The sequence below is a fragment of the Betta splendens genome, chromosome 5 (genome assembly GCF_900634795.4).
Source record: "Betta splendens chromosome 5, fBetSpl5.4, whole genome shotgun sequence".
NCBI classification, from domain to species: Eukaryota; Metazoa; Chordata; class Actinopteri; order Anabantiformes; family Osphronemidae; genus Betta; species Betta splendens.
In genome coordinates this window covers 10143445-10164358 of record NC_040885.2, presented here as the reverse complement: position 1 = coordinate 10164358, position 20914 = coordinate 10143445, and the positions used below count along the sequence as shown (strand labels likewise).

Genomic DNA, 20914 nt, shown 5'->3' with positions numbered 1-20914 from the left:
TGCAAAGTGGCAATGAAGACATGCATAAATAACAACAACAGATGCATACTAAAATAATCTGTTTTATATCTCCTTTTGTCTCTTTGCTGTTCTTTTTTTGCTACTTTTTCACTGGCCATGAGAGATCTATAATACAGCAGGTCACTGTCTGGTGACCCAAAGCCTCAGGTTCACTGGTTATAAACTGTGAAGTGAAGATAACCTTTCTACTTAAATATTCTCCATTAAATCAACGTTTGTTTTGCATTCATACCTTGAAAATACAGGAACATGGTGAGCCTTGTGTAGTAGTATGAACATCTGGTAGCAGGCACTGTATAATAAACTGTCTTTAGTATTCTGTAAATAATGGTTATCCGATAATGACTAGAGAGTTACTTATTTTAGAAAGTGTGTAGCTGTGGATCAGAGGGGCCACTGGCACTTTTTTAAGAAGCCAGTGGCATAAAATCTATTATGGGACAAATCCCATTCAGTGATAAAATAAGCTGTGAGAAGTGTTCATCACAAGTTTTTTTTTACACTTTGCACACATGGTTGTTCTTTATTATCAAAATAAAGAATTTGCATCTTTACAATAGAGTATAAAATTATTAATATACATAATCAAACAAAAAGGTCTCAAAATATACAGCAGACTGTAAACAAATGCATTTGTTCTTTAAAGCTTTGTTCATTTTAAAATGTAAACAGGAAGACATAGCTTGTAATCTGTTCATTTCAGTTAGTGTATTCAACAGGCAGTGCATTTATAGAAATGTCCCAAATGTTACATGTCCAGTGGGTCTAAATACGTAATGACATGAACACAGATGTTGAATTTTTGTGTCATAGGCTACATAATTTGCACGTTTTATAATTTCCTGTCTGAGGTCCTTCATGAATATAGCTTTGATGGAGGTTCATGTGATTTATAACGTTCTTCATGTTGGCACTGCCTCAGGCTTCACAAAACTCCTGCTGTGCCAGTAGTCTGGATTGTCAAAAGATCTGTCACCAGCTGCAGGCTCTCCAAGCCTGCTTCCAGCTCGCACATTTACAGAGTCAAAACCAGATCGAGGTGCGTCTGTGCCCCCCACTGCTCCCTCCCCATCCCTCTGCACATTCTGGTAAATCACTGTGTCTCCAGAGAGCCGGGCGGCAAAGCAGTCCATGTCCTCGTACTCGTCAGCCTCGTCTTCATCTCTCCCCTGTATCTTCAACTGCCTCCTCTCTTGAAGGGCTTGACGCAGTTTTGGCTGCCTGTTTGTGTAGTGATAGTTACTGTCCTCCACATATTCCTCCTCCTCATCCTCCACCCGTCTGTTTCTGATCCGCGCAGGACCGGGAAGATGACGGTCGTGCGCTGGAGCGTCGTCCTTTTCATTGCCTCTGATGTCCATGTATTCATATTCGACGTTGTTTATTCCCTGCTGCTCTGAATCACAGTTGTCTTTGCTCCTCCTGTTGCCTCCCCTAACCTCTACGGATGATGTGGTGTCACTGGAGTATGCCGTCGTTTGTGATGACACGGAGGAGGTTCGTTTGTTGTTTGGTCTGAGGCTGTTGGGCCGGAGTGTCACAGGCGTCTTCTTGTTCATATACTCGTAGTCTTCATCATCTGGGTCAATTAGGAAGCCTGATGACTGAGACTTGCCTCTCCTGTCAGGAGCGGCTCGTGATAGGAAAAGTAGAGTATCTAGGAAAAGAAATTCATAATGTGTTTTCAATTTTTCTCAGACGCGTTTTGTCTGTATAATTATGAAAACATTATCATTACTGCTATTAGGACTTGTAGGGATGAGTGTCTCACCTCGCTCAGGGCTGTCTCCAGGAAGCACGTATCCATTCTGATCCTCCTCGTCCATGTCTGGGGATGGTGTGTCTGATGGCCCACCTGACATGCTGTCCCTCTGTGACATGTAGGCGCTGTCCTCCCGCTGATATCGCCTTTTCGGGCTCCCCGTCATTGAAACGTCTTCGTTCACGTCCGTCTCCACTGCCGTCCCGAAGCCCTCCGAGCTCTCAGACACAGTGCGGGCTGAGTTCAGTCGGGAGCGTGACTGCCACATAACCTGCTTAAGATAAGATCAACGGAGCTGCATTAGGAATTGTTTCATATGTTTGACTCCGATGATGGGCAGAATGCAAACAGTGGCTCACTTGTGCAGCATTGTCAACACCCGAGGTCATCGGCAGGTATCCAGCTGCACTGGACGGATTAATAACCACCTTTTCAAGAGAAGACAGAGACGAGGATTAAATTACAGTAGGTCTTTATAGGCATAAAGTAAACATACAATGGACAGTGGAATAGAAGTAGAGTCCCCTACTCTGTGAGTGTCGACCCTGGAGAGGCGATTGAGACTCCTGGATGGAGTTAGGTAGAGTGGACCTGAAGACATGGAGTCCATAGCTAAGTTTTCCTCGTGGACCTCCAGGTCAAAGTCCAATTCATCCAAGTCATCCAGGTCGGCACTTCTCTGGACAGGTTCGTCTGGGGCTGAGTCTTGCTGACTGCAGTCCTCCTGGTAGACCGAAAAACATTTAGATGTTCTACCTGTGCGTTTTTCCAGACGCTCTAAAAACGGACACATGGCTTTTCTTACTTTGATTACTAGGTAGCGAGGTGGGTCTCTGGCCATTCTTGTAAACTCATTAGCCAGCTCCTTGAAGGTTGGACGCACGTTCTCATCAATCATCCAACCTGAAAATGAAAGTTTGCCATTAAAGAGGTATTAAGACCAGCAAACAAAGAAAATCTGAACTCTATATGAGATCTGCTACTGCTACTGTATATTTTAACCTTGTGCTGAAGGGATGGAGAACAGTTGGTGTTAGTGTCAGCCACGGCACCATTAAAACATGTTTGTATTACTGTTATCTTGTTATTGAAATGAGAGAAAGACGAGAGATGCTGTACTCACACTTGACCATGACCATGTAGACATCGATGGTGCAGATCTGAGGCTGGGACAGACGCTCTCCCTTTTCCAACAGATCAGGAACTTCCTGCTGACGCATGGTTGCGTATGGCTCTGCTCCATAGGACATCATCTCCCAAATCGTTACACCTAAATGCATGAAGGCATTTGATTCAGTGTTGGAGTTCACAAGCAGTCAATATTAACAAAATGGAGACTTGCTGTGGTGAGCTCTCACCGTAACTCCAGACGTCACTCTGGTGAGTGTATCTGCGAAACAAGATGCTTTCCAGGGCCATCCATTTGATTGGTAACTAAACGCATGAACAAACAGTCAGTAAACTCATGTTATAAACACCCATTTATTCATTCTCTGCCATACTGACATTAACTTCGTTGTAAAAGCCCTTCTTGTCGTCGGGGTAGAGAAGGTCTGCAATGCCGTAGTCAGAGATCTGGGCAGTGTAGTTGTTCTTCAGGAGCACGTTTCTGGCAGCTAGGTTCCTGTGGACCATCCTGTTCTCCTCCAGGTAATACATACCCTGATCAGAAGGAATGAGAAGGTGTTTAAAACCCTAGCCTGTCAGAGGGGGGGTGTATCATACTGTATCTGAATGTGTAGAAAAAAGAACAGCATTTACCTTGGCGATCTGAACGCACCAGTTGAGCAGCCTCTGAGGGTTTAGTTTGTTCTTGCAGTCCTTGACGTGCTCCAGCAGGGAACCGTGACTGCTGAGCTGGGTGACAAGCTGCAGGGAGTCTCCAGGACAGACGCCCAGGATCCTGACAACATTAACATGGTCCAGGCTTCCCATCGCCTTTAAGTGCTGCAGGGAACATTTGGGTTTAATCATTTGGCAATGTTCTGTCAATATCCAATCCAAAGTATTTGCAGCATCCTGATAAAATCTTTTATTTAAAAATTTTTAAACCACTGTACAGTGCTAGGCCTATAGGCTGTAAAGGTAGGTCACTTTTTAACTACTGTTAATGTTTTCTTGTATGTGGGATTTGTTAGAAGGAGGAGAAGAAGAATGTGGTACAGGAGGTGGTTCAGGAGGTTTCTTTATTCATTTAATTATTTTAGTATAACCTGTATAACATGCAACCTATGAAAGGGATTAATTGCTATTTCAGTAGAGAGGTTATAAATATATATTCTTACATCTGTCACTTCACAGAAAGTCTGTCGACCGGTACGATCATGAATCGTCTTTATGGCCACAGGAAGTTTCACTGTATCGCCTTCAGGAATCCAAATGCCCTGTGAGGTTTACAGAGAAGACTATTTATAAATACCTAATAATTGCACACATTAATGCTCCAATGCTTGTGTAACTGTTACAACCACAAGTACCTTATGGACTGATCCGAAGACTCCATTGCCCAGTAGCTTGATCTTCCGAAGCTCTGTTGGCTTGAGGATCCGAGCGTGGACTTTGGCTCCTTTGTCTCCAGGATCCAGAGGCTCAAAGCTCTGTTGGCAAATGCAGCACATTAACCCAAACCCAAACAATGAATGAGAGCAGAAGGACACCCACTCTAGACGCCTACCTCTCCGCTCTCCATGTACCTCCTCATAGCTCGCTTACGGCGAATGGCAAGACCTCGACGGTACAGAACGACCAGCACAAAGATAGCGAACGACATGAAGAGAAGGGCGATCACTCCCAGTACAATGGCTGTGGTCGCTTGACTACAGGAAGAGAGGTCACCAGGTGTGAATAGTGGAGCATGGTGTCAAAGCTGTGTCCAATACATCAGTATGGGTGGAGGAACTTACCCAGAGATTAATCGGGATGTTGCTACACAGTCTCCAGTTCCTGGACCACTGCACCTGAATATCAGACACATACATGGATTATTAAACGTAACATTAACACACAAGTGTGAACAAACAACCATCGAAGAGCATTCTTTACCCTTTGGTGCAGTTCATGTGGCACGGCTCGCAGTGTCTTTGCTTGTTGGGGTACTTATAGATGAATCCCTCCCTTCCCATCAAACCTTCAGGACACGAGGAGACGCAGTGCGGTCCGTCCTTGAGGCTGGCACACGCCACACACTTATCTGCCCCCTGGAGAGAACAAGGATCAGTTAAGACAACCTTGATTGATGAGGCATGAGAGCCTGAAGAACTTGAAGCGGCCTGATAGTCTGACATCGGTGAGTCACTTACTGGGCCCGTACACGTCCTCTTCCCCTCCTGGACCTTACACTCTGGATGGCAGGGCATGCAGTCTCCAGAGGGCGTGGCGAACTCACGCCTCGCTCTGCGTTTATGGCAAATAGTGATTCACTTCAGAATCTTTCCTCATACTGCAGATAACATATAACAGAGCTACACCACAGCAAACAATGGTGTAACAGCTTGATAACAACACACTTGCGCCTCCTTTTAGGTGGTGTAACCCCTAATATTATCATTTGTGCTCTTTCTGTTCCCAACAACTCTTTATTTTGGTGAGACTGACCCAGTTAAGAACATGCAGTCTGGAACACATGTTCCTCCTCTTCTGTAGTTCTTACAGGACACACACTGGTCTGGGCCTGGACCCCAGCAACCATCAGATGAGCACAGAGGGTCGCACACATATCCCTCCTTCACTGTAGACACAATGGATCACAAGGTATTCCACTGTCAGGAACCTTTACTGAACAGAGAGGGTCAGAAAGCTGGACAGGGATGATTCGACCTTACTCACCACACTGACTCCTTGGCCGGTTCTCCTTCACGTCGATGGGCCTCTGACGTCGCGGACGGGAGGCGCTGTTCAAGATACGCATCCAGTTGACTGTGTCATGGTAGCAGAGTTTCTGGTTTCCCGTGATGTAGACACCGCCATCGTTTATGTTTTGCAGGGAGCGTAACCCTAGCGAGGTCAGGGAGGGGCTCCTCATCACCAAAAGGGAGTAGGCTCTGAAATAAATACAGCTATTAATCTTAAGACAGGAGCTTAACTGAACGGTGAACAGTGGAATCCTAACACACGTTTACTGCAAATATAAGAACTAAATAGAGCAACAGTGTGCTATCAAAAATTCAGATACTGCAGAAAACAAGCACAATATTAATCTAATGTTCCTTTTACTTTTAGGTTAATGCCTATTGTGTGCAGAGATTCTAGTCACTTATTTGAACCTCTTATGGTCCATAACAGTGATACAGCACTGATCAGTCTACATCAATATCCTGCTGTAGCATCAGTTTACACTACAAAGCCTGTGCAAGAAAAATATCACCGAAGCACCCAGTCCCAGCAAAGAACAAGCCCTGTGACAATAATGTCAAAGGAAACCCAAGTGAAATGTCCCACATGAGAAGACGAAGAGAAATAGACATAACAAATCTTTACTTTACCTTTTAGTATTCACTCCTCTAAATCGAGAAAATAAAGAGATCCAATATCAGACTCACATTGCAGTAGTAATAATATAACTATACATTGATGTAAACAACAAGGACTTCTGAAATTAATCCTGAAATAAACAGGGAAATAAAAATTGCTGCTCACTTGTAAGGTGTTCTGCCTTGAATAGTCTGGAGGTTGGAGAAAACTGACAGGTCGGTCATGTTTTCAGGCCAGGACTGGATACACAGGAAGTCTGAAAACGGAGATGTGTTTTAAGCACCCCCCAGAAATTTTTTTTTATTGAGGTGGCCAGGGGGGGCCAGAGAAAATTGTGGGGTGTCATACCAAATTGGGCTTCTAATGATCAGATTGACTTCACCTGATGGCTTTTAAAACATGCTCCTTGACTCTTTTCCGTTCAAACGACGGTAAACATGAAACACTTTTACCTCAATTTTGAGAAATGCAAACATCATAAAAAAAACACATTTAGAATTTTTTTTAGTGTCTGCTTCATCTACTTCTTTTTTCTGTCAAAGCGCTAAACCCTGTCTGGGACATTATCGCCCCCACAGGATGAGGTTGGTTTCGCTGCTCCCAACCAGTTAAAACTAATGGGCAGCAGTGTAGGGGACAAGAGTGTATATTTATGTAGACTTTCTCCTCATTATTAATTTGCTTAAGACTGATTTATTTATTAATTTGGGTTTTGTTTTGTATTTTTTGTTTTTATAGTTTGCATTTATCTCTTAATTGAACATGCCCATATGGTTTGTATGCACTGAATGTGGGGTGGGGGGCAGTGGGGTGGCCAGCAATTTTTCAGGGAGGGTCCTGGCCACCCCTGGCCACCTGGTGGGGGCGCCACTGGTTTCAGGTGCAAACCATGATAATACACTTTGAAGAAGGGCTGATTGAGGTACAACACACATACCTGTAATCTCTCGCACTGTGTTGAAGATCTTCAGTTTTTCTGGATTGAGTGCCGGTATGCCATTGTATTCATCCCTTTAACAAGAAGGGAAAACAAAATTGAAATCCCACTGGAAAATTCATAAAAGATGTGATATCAGCTTTCAAGTGTAATGAGTTTTGTTTACCCTTGGATTCCTGTGACCAGGAAGTTCAGACTGCCCTGGATCTTAGTGCAGTTTATAAAACTGTCAATGTTGGAAGCATCCACGGTCTGTCTAGTGGGGCTTCCTGTGCCATGGCAGGCTGGAAGGAAGAGGAGGATGAGCACAGAGGAGGAAGCAAAGATGTAAATCTGTAGATTCAGCAAAAGCAGCTTTTCTACTGTAACCTAACAGATAAAACCTGAGGAAGACCCCAGGGTTAGCTGCCATAAAGCACCAGTGTTCAATGAAGCAGCAGCTAAATTCTTAAACACCTTTTGGACAGAGGCCTCCACACGACTCGCATCTTTTCACTCCATTTTTCTCCACCTCCATTTTATCAGACGGACAGTTGCTCACACACGAGCTGCCGTCCACCACAAAGTTTGCTGTAAATAGACAGAGAAAGTGGCTCAAAGCGAGTTTAAAGTTGATGTAGAGTTGGAGCTACGTCGCCATATTCACAAAGTGAGAATGGCATCAATGCGCCTGAATGTGTGCATGTGTGTGTCTGTGTGTGCTTGTGTACTCACGGGGACACTGGGCCACACAGATGGAGCCGTACTGGTACTTAGTGTTGGGGTTAGGCTCCATTTTAAACTTGTGCTTGTTGTAAATCAGAGCCTGAGGACACACGGAAACACAGGAGCCCGAGTTGTTGAAGTTCCTGCAGGCCTGCAAAAAGTCACAAACAGCAGAGTCAGCAATACAAATAACACAATAACACAAACCTATGGCTTTGTGACAGCAAAGCATCAGGGGCCTGAACCCTAAGATGCCAAAGGAGACTGATGCAGTAAAAAGGTGGCAGCAGAGGACTCACAAAGCAGTCGGTGTCCAGGGGTCCGGTGCAGCCTCCAGCACACTCAATGTGACAGCACTCACTCGGGTTTCTACCAAAGCAGCGGCTGTTACACTGAGGGGCGCACAGAGTCTTTGTCACTGCAACAGAGTGGAGCTCATATTATTACAAGCTAACTTTTGTCACTCCACATCCACGTGTATTTGAGGACAGCGTAGAACCATTTTACCGATGATATTTGGAAAAAGAAAAGACATCGCCACTCACAGATCTGGCATTGGTCACTTCCTGGACCCCAGCACGGCACGTCTTCACATGCTTCGTTACAAGGCTCTGAAACCGAATTTTATTATCAGCAGATGAAGCTTTTGTATTTTAGGACATTACAGCAAAAGAGGCTGTGCTAGAGCAACTCTCAAAGGTTCAAATGCACATTGGAAGAGTTTGTGGTTGCTGTAATCATACTTGTGCTTTTAATGCACATGTGTAAATCCTCTACACTCACTTTTAGGCCCGTTGTCCTCGATCAGAATGTCAGACGTCCCATCCTTCACTATGTCCAACCAGTTCACCTGTGGGGCGTAGCTCAGGTACTTATTCTGGAAGATCTTGACTCCTCCTTCCAGTATCTCTGTAGGTGGAGCACGGACGGTTAGCAAACAACCCTGAACAAGCCTGTGACTCAGCCCATCCAGTTCTCCCATTCGCTGGTTACGACTGGAGCTCGTGTTACGGTGGCGGTTGAGCGTCTGTGCGCCCCAGACATTCCAGGGATTTCACACGGCTGCGACTGCCCCGCGCTCGGCACCGAAGGTGCGGCCGTGCCGTGTGGGCGTAGGAGTTCCACCCGTAACCACATGTCACCTCCAACCTGAGCCCTTATCTGCTCCGCTGCACCCTCCCGCTCCTTAAACAAACCCGTCCGCACTGCCGAGCGAGCCTCCGTGTACCTGTGAGGTGTGTCAGGCCCAGCTCTTGGAGGCCGTAGATCCCCTCCTTCTGGTAGTTGAACATCAGGGTCAAAGCGTACTTGTCCTCGAACAGGTTGTTTCCTCTGATGACGCGCAGCTGGTCCAGAGGCAGGCGGCTGAACTGATTGGCCACGATCAGGATGTAGCCCGTCACCTCCCGGATGGACTGAGTGGGAAATAAGAGAAAAAGATGTTTAGACAAAAAATATTATTCAGCTTCTCTGAATGCTTGTTTTCACAACCTCACACTGGAGGTGTGTTTTGCTTGTGTTGCTTGTTACCATGACTCTAATGCGGCGATCACTTTAGAAAAAAACACTTCCACCACTCCAGACAGAGATGATCAGCTTGTTTGGATTTGCATGAGACCCTTATGTGTGAGACTGTGTCACAGGTTGATTCACGCCTGTGTCTAGACGAGCAAGCAGTTCCCGGTGACACACAGGCCGAGGCGCCGTCTCACCTGCAGGAAGGAGAAGTCTCTGTTGTGCTCCATCAGGGTGATCTCCAGGTTGCCCATCACGATCTCACAGCCGCCGTACCTCTGCTGCATCAGGTTGTACTGGTGGTCGGACGTTCCCGTCACGCTCAGAATGTTCTCGGTGCCGTAACAGACCACTGTAAAATTAGAGAAGGAAGTCTGATGAGTGATTGTCTGTAATGGCTGTGAAAATGCTCCAATTTGAAGGATCGATCTGTGTTGTTCTATGTTTTCCTGTGAAATTAACTAAGCAACAAAAGTTACAAAACTTTAAAAAAAAAAGTAAAAATGCTCAGATTTGAAGGATCGATCTGTGTTGATCTCACACTAAAGTACTTCTAATAATAATTTATTAATTTTCAAGTGATGCTAAATAAATTAATAATTTATTCAGCATCACTTGAAGGCTGCTTTGCTATTCAAATGTCAGGCAGGAGAGATGCATATGCAGAGGACCGGGACAAGGCTGCTGATCTGACACCAGCGAACGAACGATACTCTGCAGAAACAGAAAGACACAACAACGGCCCAAAGTATGTGGCCACCACTGCCTATGTGCCTTTGACACGTCAGTAAATAACACACAGATCAGACAGAACACAGGCACATTTTAAATAATAGTCTCTGAAAACAAAGCACCTGAAGGGGACCCAACTGAGTTTCAACTGAAGGAACATTCCGGGTGTTAAATTCACTTTTGAAATAGATTCAAATTTGCCCACCAAATCAACACGCAAGCGTCAGCCTGCACCTGCTCCTTTACATCATCTAATGCATCATCTACATCCACAAAAATAACACTTCCTTCTGGCTGCACCAGCCCATTCATCTGATTAAAAAAATATTATTTACCATGATATGTGGTCATTGTACTTGTTGTTGATTCACTTCAAGAGATCTAAGGAATGTGTGCTAGTTGAACCACGCAACGTGAGCTCGACACTCACAAACACGTTCCACACACAGTAACAGAAACAAGTGGATCAACAAGGGCAAAGTGTGCATAAAAGGCTAATGATCATTAACCTGACAGCAGGGGGTGAGCAATAGTGTGCGTGTGCGCGTGCGTGTGTGAGACAGAGGGAAGGAAGCACATCCTAAAATCACAATAAGCATGGGGAATGCTTTTCATTTCTTTAGATATTTATATTTCTAACATAAATACAATCAGTGTTGCCAGATATGAAACAAAGAAATATGGTACTGTCACTTTAAAATGAGCGTATTTTGACCCAAACTATCGTATGAAATAAAAAAGTTAAAAGTCACAGTACATTTAATAACAAACCTATTCTATGTGCACATAACCTGTGCACACAGAGCTTTGTTTATTTAAAACCAAAGCAATTATTTTATTCATTTTCGGAGCTATAGACTTTATGTCTTGTCCGTGTTTTATTTTACATATTTTTTAACACTATAATGTTCGACACCACTTGAACACCGCAGCAGCGGCAAAAGGATTCGGTCTCATTCAACAGGTTGACAGGCTGACAGCAGACAGGCCGATAAAACTGCTTGGTTTGCTCACCAGTCCACCGAAGACTTTTCTTTTACTGGTTTTCTTTGGTTCTGAACTCACGTTTGCTTATTTTAGCTGTTGTCACGATGATGGATGAACTGTGCAAACAATCACGAGCAGGTCATCAAACCAATCAGCAGCGCTGCTGATGTGATTGACAGATGGGAGGAGCCAATCAGGTACACGTGAAAACAGTTTCTGACGACGTGTGCGTCAATCAAAACCACATCAAAACATGACGAACAGCAGTGTCACAACTATCGTATATTGGCTCTAAGATATCGTTTCAGACCCCATTCAAGGCCCCGGTAGTTTTTTTTTTTATATGATCACTTGTGCGATGTCAAATTATTAAACACAAAAGCTCCAGTTGAGTTTGAAGGAGCCACAGCCACCTGTAAAAATCCAAGAGTCACACATGAGTAGAGGTTCTGGCCACGGCCTTCATCTAATCCATTCAAGTGTGTCCAGGCGTAGAACGTGTGTCATTATATTTATAGGACGGGCCTCTATTGTTGTTCTGTGTTTACTTTCACAAACAGGCTCACTAAAATCCACTTAATAACGTCAGTGATGTCATTCTATGAGATGTTACCACGCCTTATGCTGTCAGTTAGGATGCTGACGTGTGGGTGAGAAGCTTCCACCCACTGTGGTACAGTATGTGCACGTGTACACAGCACACTGTATAGGGACTGTGTGTCATACAGCACTGTACTGTACGTGGAGGCCATGCAGACAAGCGAGGCCTCAACAGGCTGGGTGGGTTTTCACTGTTGGCAGATGGATGATGGGGGGGGGGGGGGGGGGGGTGTCAATACACACACACGGATACAATGGCCCCGTTGTGCTCAACACACGTCGCAGCACATCAAGATGTGTGACAGCGACGCCTCAGCCTTTACTTCCTCCATCACTAACACATCACAGCAAATCAAACCGGCGCAGCATGGCGTCATTGTCCCGGGCGCTAACGTGTAACCCAAGACATGACAACAACATAATACGGATCGGGTTCAGCTGTTATTTTCTGTCTGTTACCAGCGTTTCAATGCTGATGAGGAACAGGAGAAAAGAAAGAATGGAGGGAGGAGGAGATAAACAGGTTGAATGAAGCGGCGGAGGCGACGAGTGAGGTAAACAGAAACTTGGCACAGGAAGGACGGAGATTACAGCACCACCTCCCAGCCACACACACGCACACACACACACACACACACACACACACACACACACACACACACACACACACACACACACACACACACACACACACACACACACACACACACACACACACACACCTGAACTGTCAAAGTCACTGCTTGTGAGTGGGTTTTTCTGTGCTGCCTCCTCCAGCGTTACGGAACGCGCTGAGGCTGAAGCACACAGTTGCTTAACGTCTCACAACAGGAGCAACGGCATATTTGCTTTTTGACGCATCGGTTGTGTGGATAAGTCACGCCTGAAAAAGTACAAAAGCAAATTAACAGAGTGCCACAGTGTTGCTTCTTTTGCGGGGGTCATTCACAACTTTCCTGGGCTTAGATTGATTCGTCTCAGACATTAAACTTGTGTATTTGGGGATTTGTTCTTCCTGTTGACACAACTGAAAATACTACAGTTTTTGTTTTTTATGTGAACATGTTTTTATAATGTCTGCCTCTGATCTTTAATTTCGCCAGTTTTTTACTTAGTGATTAAATCTATGTTAACTGAAGACCTTCATTGAAGGCTCGGATTAAAATGTACCACATTAAGAATTACACAAAAAAATGTTTTTTTGCAGATTAATGATAGGTTGACTTTTCCTATTTCCTGAGAGCAATAACTTAATACCACAGACTGCATCCACCTTACTGAACAACAACCTTTCTACAAATGCCAGGTTACTGCACAAACAAGTCTGTTCTGCAACCGTCTCAGCACCAGCACTGATGGGAAACGTTTGACCTGAAATGATGAAACTGTCACAATGCGAAAACAGAACCCACTGTTTCAACATCATAAACATAAAGGTCAAAAACTAATAAACTAAATTCATGAATGTCTTAATTATAATATTTTTATAATATATTATAATATAATAATAACTGCTGCTATTGAGTAGCGAACTCAATCATAATAAACACACAAATGCGATATTGGACTTTTTATCCTACAGCCACCTGGTTCTGGCACATAATCAGCAGGTTATTGTATGTGTGGCTGTTTTTGCCAGAGGTTCTGTGTCAAAACATCGGTGAGATCACCTTCACATTGTTTTCATAAACTGTGTTCACCTGCAGGTGACAGTAACAAAAGTACCAGGTCAAAGTTCCCGATTCACTCTGTCAGATTCAAATCACAACAGTTCTGAGCCTGGAACACATCATCACAGCAGGTGAAAAACAAGAGTTCAAAGTACTCAAGTCTTACCTATAATCAGGTACCATTCTGACTGAGCTCCTGTACTTTGACACCTGACTCTTTAGACACTTCATCTAGTTGTTGATCAGATTTATATAAAGCTCATTAACTTGCTAAGTTTTAATAGCAATTTTTGTATTTCTACAAAGAAACACCAATGGAACACAAGGTTCCCGTTTAACAGTTATTGGCTGCTTTTCTGTTTTATTAAGGTTGATTTTAGATCTCTTTTAAAAATCCAATCAGCCGCAGCCATGAGGAACCTGATTTAACACAGAGCCACGTTCCCTCGTTGGTCTGTGGCTGCGCAGACGTGAAGCTGTGTGTTCTTACATCTGCCACTCATGACTATTGAATGTTCCCCACGTTGACCAGCGTCCATTAACTAGGGTGATGGCACAGACCAGTTAACAAATGCTGATCTACATCTACATGAATAAATCTGACCCTTGTGACTAGTTACAATAATTCATTACCATCACATTTTTGAGTAATACTGTATCAATCCTGTAATATCCAATAATGAATTAAATAATTTGCGTCTGGAAAAGAAAAACATTTGTTTTTGTCAATACTTGAATCTTTCACGATTCGCAAAGTGCTCACATTAATACTTTTGCTCCAGCGATAAATCTGGATATTTTTTCCACCCGTGGCTACGAGAAGATTGAACAGAAGGTGCATTTTTCCATTTTGAAGGAAAGACCTTTGGTCTGACTGGGTTTGTTAGTCAGACGGTAAAAGGTTGGGCCACTCCGTCACAAACAATTGAGAGAAGCGCAATAAAGCCCACAGAGTTGTGGGAGAGGTGCGTGTGACTCACAGCAAACAGGTTTTAACTGTGCAGAACAGGTTCCTGTGTGTGGGGCTCGTGGGGAAGGACAGGTGCTTGCTTACATCAGAGCACCTAAGTGTGATCCAGGTGTTCAGAGGGTCACAGGCCCACAAAAAGTCCAGGTTGTCAGAGAGTGTGTGTTTGTGTGTGTGTCTGGCACAAAAACACAGAGGGTTAAGTCGACTATTGAGCCGGCTGTGGGTTTGGGTTGGGCATGTACTGTAGGTGTGATGACTAAGTGAGCAGGATTAATCTAGAAGCTCAACGAGCGTGTGTGTGTGTGTGTGTGTGTGTGTGTGTGTGTGTGTGTGTGTGTGTGTGTGTGTGTGTGTGTGTGTGCCCACCTGGTTGTGACTGAGTGCTGCAGAGCTGGAGAGCACACGGCAGCAGGACGCACAGCACCTGCTGCACCTTCCTCGTGAGGGCGTTCATCCTCATTCAAATTCCACGAGTGGTGACGCTTCAAGCACACATTGCCTCAAAATGTATCCTGATATCGTCCGAAATCGTCATAGGTCGTTTCCTTTAGCTTTTCCTTCACGTAGCTCTCATGTAGTGACCAAACTGAGGAGTAAATCCGACCTGTGGAGAAGCTCGTTTGTGTCTCTCAGCCTGACACTGAACAGAACCGAAACTTTACGAGCCGGCTGCTCCGGGGTGTGAGAGAGAAATCACTACAGCTCAGTGATTGGAGCGCGGCGTCGACCAATCAGAGGCCGGAGCGTACCTTTCCTCCGGCACTGATTTATCTGGGAGAGAACGCGGAACTGTCCATGAAACTCGGAAAAAAACGGTAACGAAAACACCTTGAAAGTTTTAACACGAAAAACAGCAGTGGGTTTAAGTAAGTTAATCTATATATAAAACCCCTAAAAACACATGATTAGCTCACGATTACAGTATATAAAAGGAATAAATTAAATGTTAAACAATCAGAAGACCCAAGAAAGAAAACATAAATCAAATTAGCAACTAAAGAGAAATAACATTTATTATTCTGATAAGAAAAGACATCATAGAAATGTGATATTTTCTAGTACGTCATTAAATAGTAAGCAGCAACATAAATACAAATATTCTGTGTCATTTGACTGTTAAGCTTTTCATCACGTAAACAGGAGGAAGTTACATTAGCATGAGGAAACTATTCCCGTAGCCGCACAGTCACTGTGAGCCGTGTCTGAGCAAAGCATCCTACTAAAACTGTGCCAAAGGCAAAAAAACACTGAACAGCCACAAATCAGGTCTTCATTTGATGTCAGGTCCCAAATCTGGAGATGAAGTCTTCACTTGAACATTGGTCAGTGCGGATGGAAAGTTCTAACAAACGTCAGAACGGGGTCAGAACGGAGCCGAGGGTTTATCTTCAGCTCTGCAGATTCTAAGTGAATCAGTAATCAATCATTTTTATTATACATGTAGTTTCACATAATCTGCTTTGTTCATTTCCTTTTTAAACCTGAAAGCATGATTTGAACAATTCTGCCTTTAGCATCCAACACCTAAACAGCATCAGATGCTGTGATAATAATCAACGTCCTCCAGCGTCTCTGTATGACTCACATGAAGTGCAGGGACATTACTGCGTGTCTGCCCTTTAACCCCTCCACTCCTTTCTGCCGGTGACCTGTACAAGCGCATTTAAAAGCAACCACTGCTGCATTGTTTTACTGCTGCACTTAGGACGTTATGCATAACATCAGTTACGAAACACGGCCTAAAGCAATTTAGTTGTTGTTGTGTGGCGTCAAAATATTCATGCCAGAAATCATGTGCCTAATTTAAATTTTTTTAAAGATGACTATATGAATCATATGAAAGTAGAAAGAATGTCCCAGTTGTTTTATTTTTTCTATCCTGGCTCCAAACCAGACTAGTTCCAGTCAGAGGTTGATATGAACGTTTACTTTAGAGGAAATTAGAAGTCAAAATGTAAAAGCACGAACTGACTGACCCACACAGCATTTCCCAAGTTCCTCAAATAAAAAAACGTTGGATCTGAGTGTGCACAGTTCTGCTCCTGCACATACTGGATTATGGGAAGCTCTACAATTATAATGCATGACATGATGTATGCACAAAATGTTCCTGTCTTTTATTATGGACTCTCTTTTTGCCACGACAGTTGCACGAGGCAGAACATTCTTTGTTGAAGTAGAAAATCGTACCTGTTGTCAAGCTGTCATTTAAGCGTCACACAAACATGTTACTGGCTGTAGGAGTGGGCGAGCCAGCTGAGCCGCTCAGAGGAGACAGGCTGTACCTGTAGCTCCAGTCCAGCACCTACAAAACACACAAACACGCACAAGTGTTGTTCTCTGCCTCCATCTACACTGGCCTCATTATCAGACCGATGAACATCTTACTCTCAACTCAGTAAACTTTGACTCCTCTTGGACCTTAACCCCCCCTGTGTGCGCGTCCTGCCCCTTATTGTAGTGTTTCCCGTCAAAATTCACCGGTCTGATTTAACTGCTCTTAAATTAACACAAGTAACATTTTTCACCACGAAATCAAATAATTCAACATTATTTAGCTGTGAACAATATCTCAAAGTAGAGTTTAACATGAATATTTATAATTAGCCAGAAAGTAACTGCAGTAAAAATACACATAGCCACTGAAAATGTATTACAAAATAAGCATGTAAAAAATAAATGGAAAACAAAAGACTGAATCCAACATGAAATTGTGTGTGTGTGTGTGTGTGTGTGTGTGTGTGTGTGTGTGTGTGTGTGTGTGTGTGTGTGTGTGTGTGTGTGTGTGTGTGTGTGTGTGTGTGTGAAATGTCATGTGACACTCAGTTTGGGCCTTGCAAACAAACAGAGGCATCACATTTGCAGCATCTCAGGCTTGTTTTGATGCCTCTAGTGGCACAGACTTCACAGGGCGTCCTTTTGCCACTTTTGGCAGTTTCACTTGCTCTTTTTTGATTATTTGATATGTGTTATTGTCAGATCTTTGATTTTGTTGCTACAGATTTTTAAAAATATGAATATCAAATATTGTAACTCAAGAACTACCCTGTTTCTATCGTGGCTAATTGACTCCCAGTCAAACTACATTTTTTAATTCCTTAGAATTGCTTCCTATAAAATTGATCAATTTAGACAATTCATTCTAACATTAACGCTTGAAAAACTCAGTTTTGACAAAATTATATATTTTGCACAATTATGGGCATTGGAGCAATAAGCTGTAGTTTTCTAAGGTGACAATATGGGGGGGGGTTGATGGCTGACTGAGAGAATGTGCCTCTTTTGAGCACAAAGCATAGGGAAGAGCTTTGCAAAAGGGTAAAGAGAAACAATCCTGCACTACAATCTACTGTATGCTAAGGGGGTGTGGACAACCTAGACTAGGTTGTTGGCACCTACAGTTGAAAACCAGCCACTGGTGCTCACAATCTCCTGAATGTCTCAAAGCATACAATGCTTTGATCCTGTGAAAATCAGCCCATCCTGAATGAGAATGCTCTAAATCCTGCCAAAGAAGGGATTGTCCCTGGAAAAGCTGGGCCACGTGCTGGTGACCCCAGCAATTACAAGGCAGCCGTGAACCCTCCTGGAGAGTGTTCACTTGCGTGGCCGTGGAAGTGATTCTGAGATCATCCACCGCTGTTGTCGTCCATGGACGTCCAGGTGTTTTTGCGTCGCTGACTTCACCAGTGCTTTCTTTCTTTCTCAGGATGTACCACACTGTTGATTTTGCCACTCCTAATATTGTAGCAATTTCTCGCATGGTTTTGTACTGTTTTCTCAGCTTAATGATGGCTCATTTCACCTGCATGGAGAGCTCCTTTGACCGCATGTTGTCTGTTCCCAGCAAAATCAACATGCAAGCAACGCTCTAATCAACCAGGCCTTTTATCTGCTTCGTTGATAGTGACATAACAAGGGATGTGCCCACACCTGCCCATGCAATAGCATGGAAGTCAATTGTCCAATTACTTACGAGCCCAGGAAACAAAGGGATTGTGTTCGAAAAATGCTTTAGTCTTTCTCTTTTATGCAATCTTTTTGTTCAATCCACAGAATTAAAGCTGAAAGTCTGCACTTTGACTGCATCTGAGTTGTTTCATTTAAAATTCACTGTGGTAATGTACAGAAACAATTATTAGAAAACCTGCGTCTGTCTACATGTTTATGGTCCTGACTGTATATGTATGAGGTCTGTGTAGAGATGATACATTGATTAGTTGGGAAAGTGTGATTCACACGAGGGTTAGGGACAAAACCGTGGGAAAGAGATGTGTAACCACAAAAGACATTGTTCAGTGAGTGAGTGAGTGAGTGAGGTGGGGGTGGTGTGTATGGGGATGTTTTCTGTCTGATGGATGAATATAGTCTGTATACAGATTCATTTCATATGGCAGTCACTTTTGACCGGGAACACCATCGGTTCACCAGGTTGAATTAAACACTCAAAATTCAATGAAAGCGGTGACCATCAATTTTATACTGTATGTCCGTGCGCATAGTGTGGAGGATATTATAAAGCCGCGAGGCAATCAGATCAAAAACACAGTATTTAGTAAGTAATAAATCGGTCAGATTTGACCCGAAAACGACCGGAGGGCAAATAAATGGTTAATAATTCACCAGGAAGTCTGTGTAAAGAGAATATTCTTCCTTCTCGTTCCAGGAGGCTCAAGGAAACATACAATTTTTCTCATGAATTCGATTTTATGATAGTGTTTTTCTGCTACACTATGCAAACATCTGACTCATGTAGAAGGGACCTTATTCAACATAAGAACAAAGCTCTTATGTAAAAGTAAAGTCCCCCATTAAAGTAAAACGTTTTACCTAATTATTTACCAAATAATACACAATTAATTAAACAATTACATTCTTTATTAGAACCAGAACCTGCAAATAAATAAATAAATTGCAATTTATTCATTCATTCATTTTTTTAAATTAGTTTTTCAGAAAGCACAACAAAGTTAAATGTCACAATCACTCCCAGTACAATGGCTGTGGTCGCTTGACTACAGGAAGAGAGGTCACCAGATGTGAATAGTGGAGCATGGTGTCAAAGCTGTGTCAATACATCAGTATGGGTGGAGGAACTTACCCAGAGATTAATCGGGATGTTGCTACACAGTCTCCAGTTCCTGGACCACTGCACCTGAATATCAGACACATCACACATGGATTATTAAACGTAACATTAACACACAAGTGTGAACAAACAACCATCGAAGAGCATTCTTTACCCTTTGGTGCAGTTCATGTGGCACGGCTCGCAGTGTCTTTGCTTGTTGGGGTACTTATAGATGAATCCCTCCCTTCCCATCAAACCTTCAGGACACGAGGAGACGCAGTGCGGTCCGTCCTTGAGGCTGGCACACGCCACACACTTATCTGCCCCCTGGAGAGAACAAGGATCAGTTAAGACAACCTTGATTGGTTTAATAATTTAGCATTAGGTGACAGCAGCATGAGAGCCTGAAGAACTTGAAGCGGCCTGATAGTCTGACATCGGTGAGTCACTTACTGGGCCCGTACACGTCCTCTTCCCCTCCTGGACCTTACACTCTGGATGGCAGAGCATGCAGTCTCCAGAGGGCGTGGCGAACTCGCGCCTCGCTCTGCGTTTATGGCAAATAGTGATTCACTTCAGAATCTTTCCTCATACGGCAGATAACATATTATCCAAATAGTATCATTTCTCTCTTGAGTGATTGTCTGTAATGGCTGTGAAAATGCTCAGATTTGAAGGATCGATCTGTGTTGATCTCACAAAAAAATAATCCCACAGTACTTCTAATAAAGCCTTAATAATGGTGGAGAGGACTGAGGACTGTCCTTCTCTAAGACAAACACACGAGGCCTTGTTGATGGTTTGTGGGAGTTTATTCAGCATCACTTGAAGGCTGCTTTGCTATTCAAATGTCAGGCAGGAGAGACGCACATGCAGAGGACCGGGACAAGGCTGCTGATCTGACACCAGCGAACGAACGATACTCTGCAGAAACAGAAAGACACGACAGTGTTGTGATTCAGCTCTTGTGCCACCAGAGGGCACTCTGGTTTCCTTTTGTTTGTACCCTTTTGGTTTGTTTTGCCTTTGGATTTCCTGTTATCAGTTTGATTAGTGTCACCTGTTTCAGTTAGTATTTAAGTTTGTGCACCGTCTTTGTTGGTTAGTTGTTACCCTTGTTTCAGATGATAAACAAAATTTTATTTGGCATGACATGTTGTACTATTGTACTTGTTGCTTCATTTGAAGAGACTTAGGGAATGTGTGCTGGTTAAACCACACAACGTGAGCTCGAAAAATGTTCCACACACAACTGGATGAACAAGGGCAATAAGGGCATAAAGGGCTAATGATCATTAACCACACAGCATGGACGGATAGTGTGTGTGTGTGTGTGTGTGTGTGTGTGTGTGTGTGTGTGTGTGTGTGTGTGTGTGTGTGTGTGTGTGTGTGTGTGTGTGTGTGTGTGTGTGTGATATTGTCCTAAATCATCATAGATGGTTTCCTTTAGCCCGCCTTCCTTTAGTTCTGATGT

At 43.5% G+C, this 20914-nt stretch overlaps 2 protein-coding genes across 5 annotated transcripts; both read right to left on the bottom strand.

The window, feature by feature from the left end:
- Window positions 1-798: 798 nt before the first annotated feature.
- Window positions 799-15030, bottom strand: erbb3a (erb-b2 receptor tyrosine kinase 3a). 3 transcript variants are annotated; one of them, XM_029150685.3, is made up of 29 exons: window positions 14736-15030; window positions 9608-9762; window positions 9124-9310; window positions 8679-8804; window positions 8441-8506; window positions 8195-8313; window positions 7905-8046; window positions 7647-7760; window positions 7357-7474; window positions 7191-7264; window positions 6419-6509; window positions 6265-6282; window positions 5609-5823; window positions 5378-5510; window positions 5083-5176; window positions 4826-4980; window positions 4687-4740; window positions 4458-4599; window positions 4261-4380; window positions 4069-4167; window positions 3545-3730; window positions 3290-3445; window positions 3142-3217; window positions 2907-3053; window positions 2589-2686; window positions 2313-2507; window positions 2143-2211; window positions 1793-2057; window positions 799-1678 (listed from the first exon to the last, which is right to left on the bottom strand). In XM_029150685.3, the coding sequence occupies exons 1-29, from the start codon at window positions 14827-14829 to the stop codon at window positions 924-926; spliced, it is 4263 nt and encodes a 1420-aa protein (XP_029006518.1). In that variant the 5' UTR covers window positions 14830-15030; the 3' UTR covers window positions 799-923. The 3 variants fall into 3 exon arrangements, with proteins under 3 accessions (XP_029006518.1, XP_029006519.1, XP_055364761.1); XM_029150686.3 differs by having other exon boundaries at window positions 1793-2054; XM_055508786.1 differs by lacking the exon at window positions 14736-15030 and adding an exon at window positions 14163-14308.
- A 334-nt stretch (window positions 15031-15364) lies between these two features.
- Window positions 15365-20086, bottom strand: LOC114855405 (receptor tyrosine-protein kinase erbB-3-like). 2 transcript variants are annotated; one of them, XR_008694669.1, is made up of 5 exons: window positions 19894-20086; window positions 19613-19767; window positions 19471-19524; window positions 16560-16674; window positions 15365-15772 (listed from the first exon to the last, which is right to left on the bottom strand). XR_008694669.1 is itself a non-coding variant. In XM_055508793.1 (4 exons), exons 1-4 carry the CDS (start codon window positions 19948-19950, stop codon window positions 16635-16637), a joined length of 306 nt encoding a protein of 101 aa, XP_055364768.1. In that variant the 5' UTR covers window positions 19951-20086; the 3' UTR covers window positions 15365-16634. The 2 variants fall into 2 exon arrangements, 1 of the variants encoding a protein (XP_055364768.1); XM_055508793.1 differs by having other exon boundaries at window positions 15365-16674.
- Window positions 20087-20914: the final 828 nt, after the last annotated feature.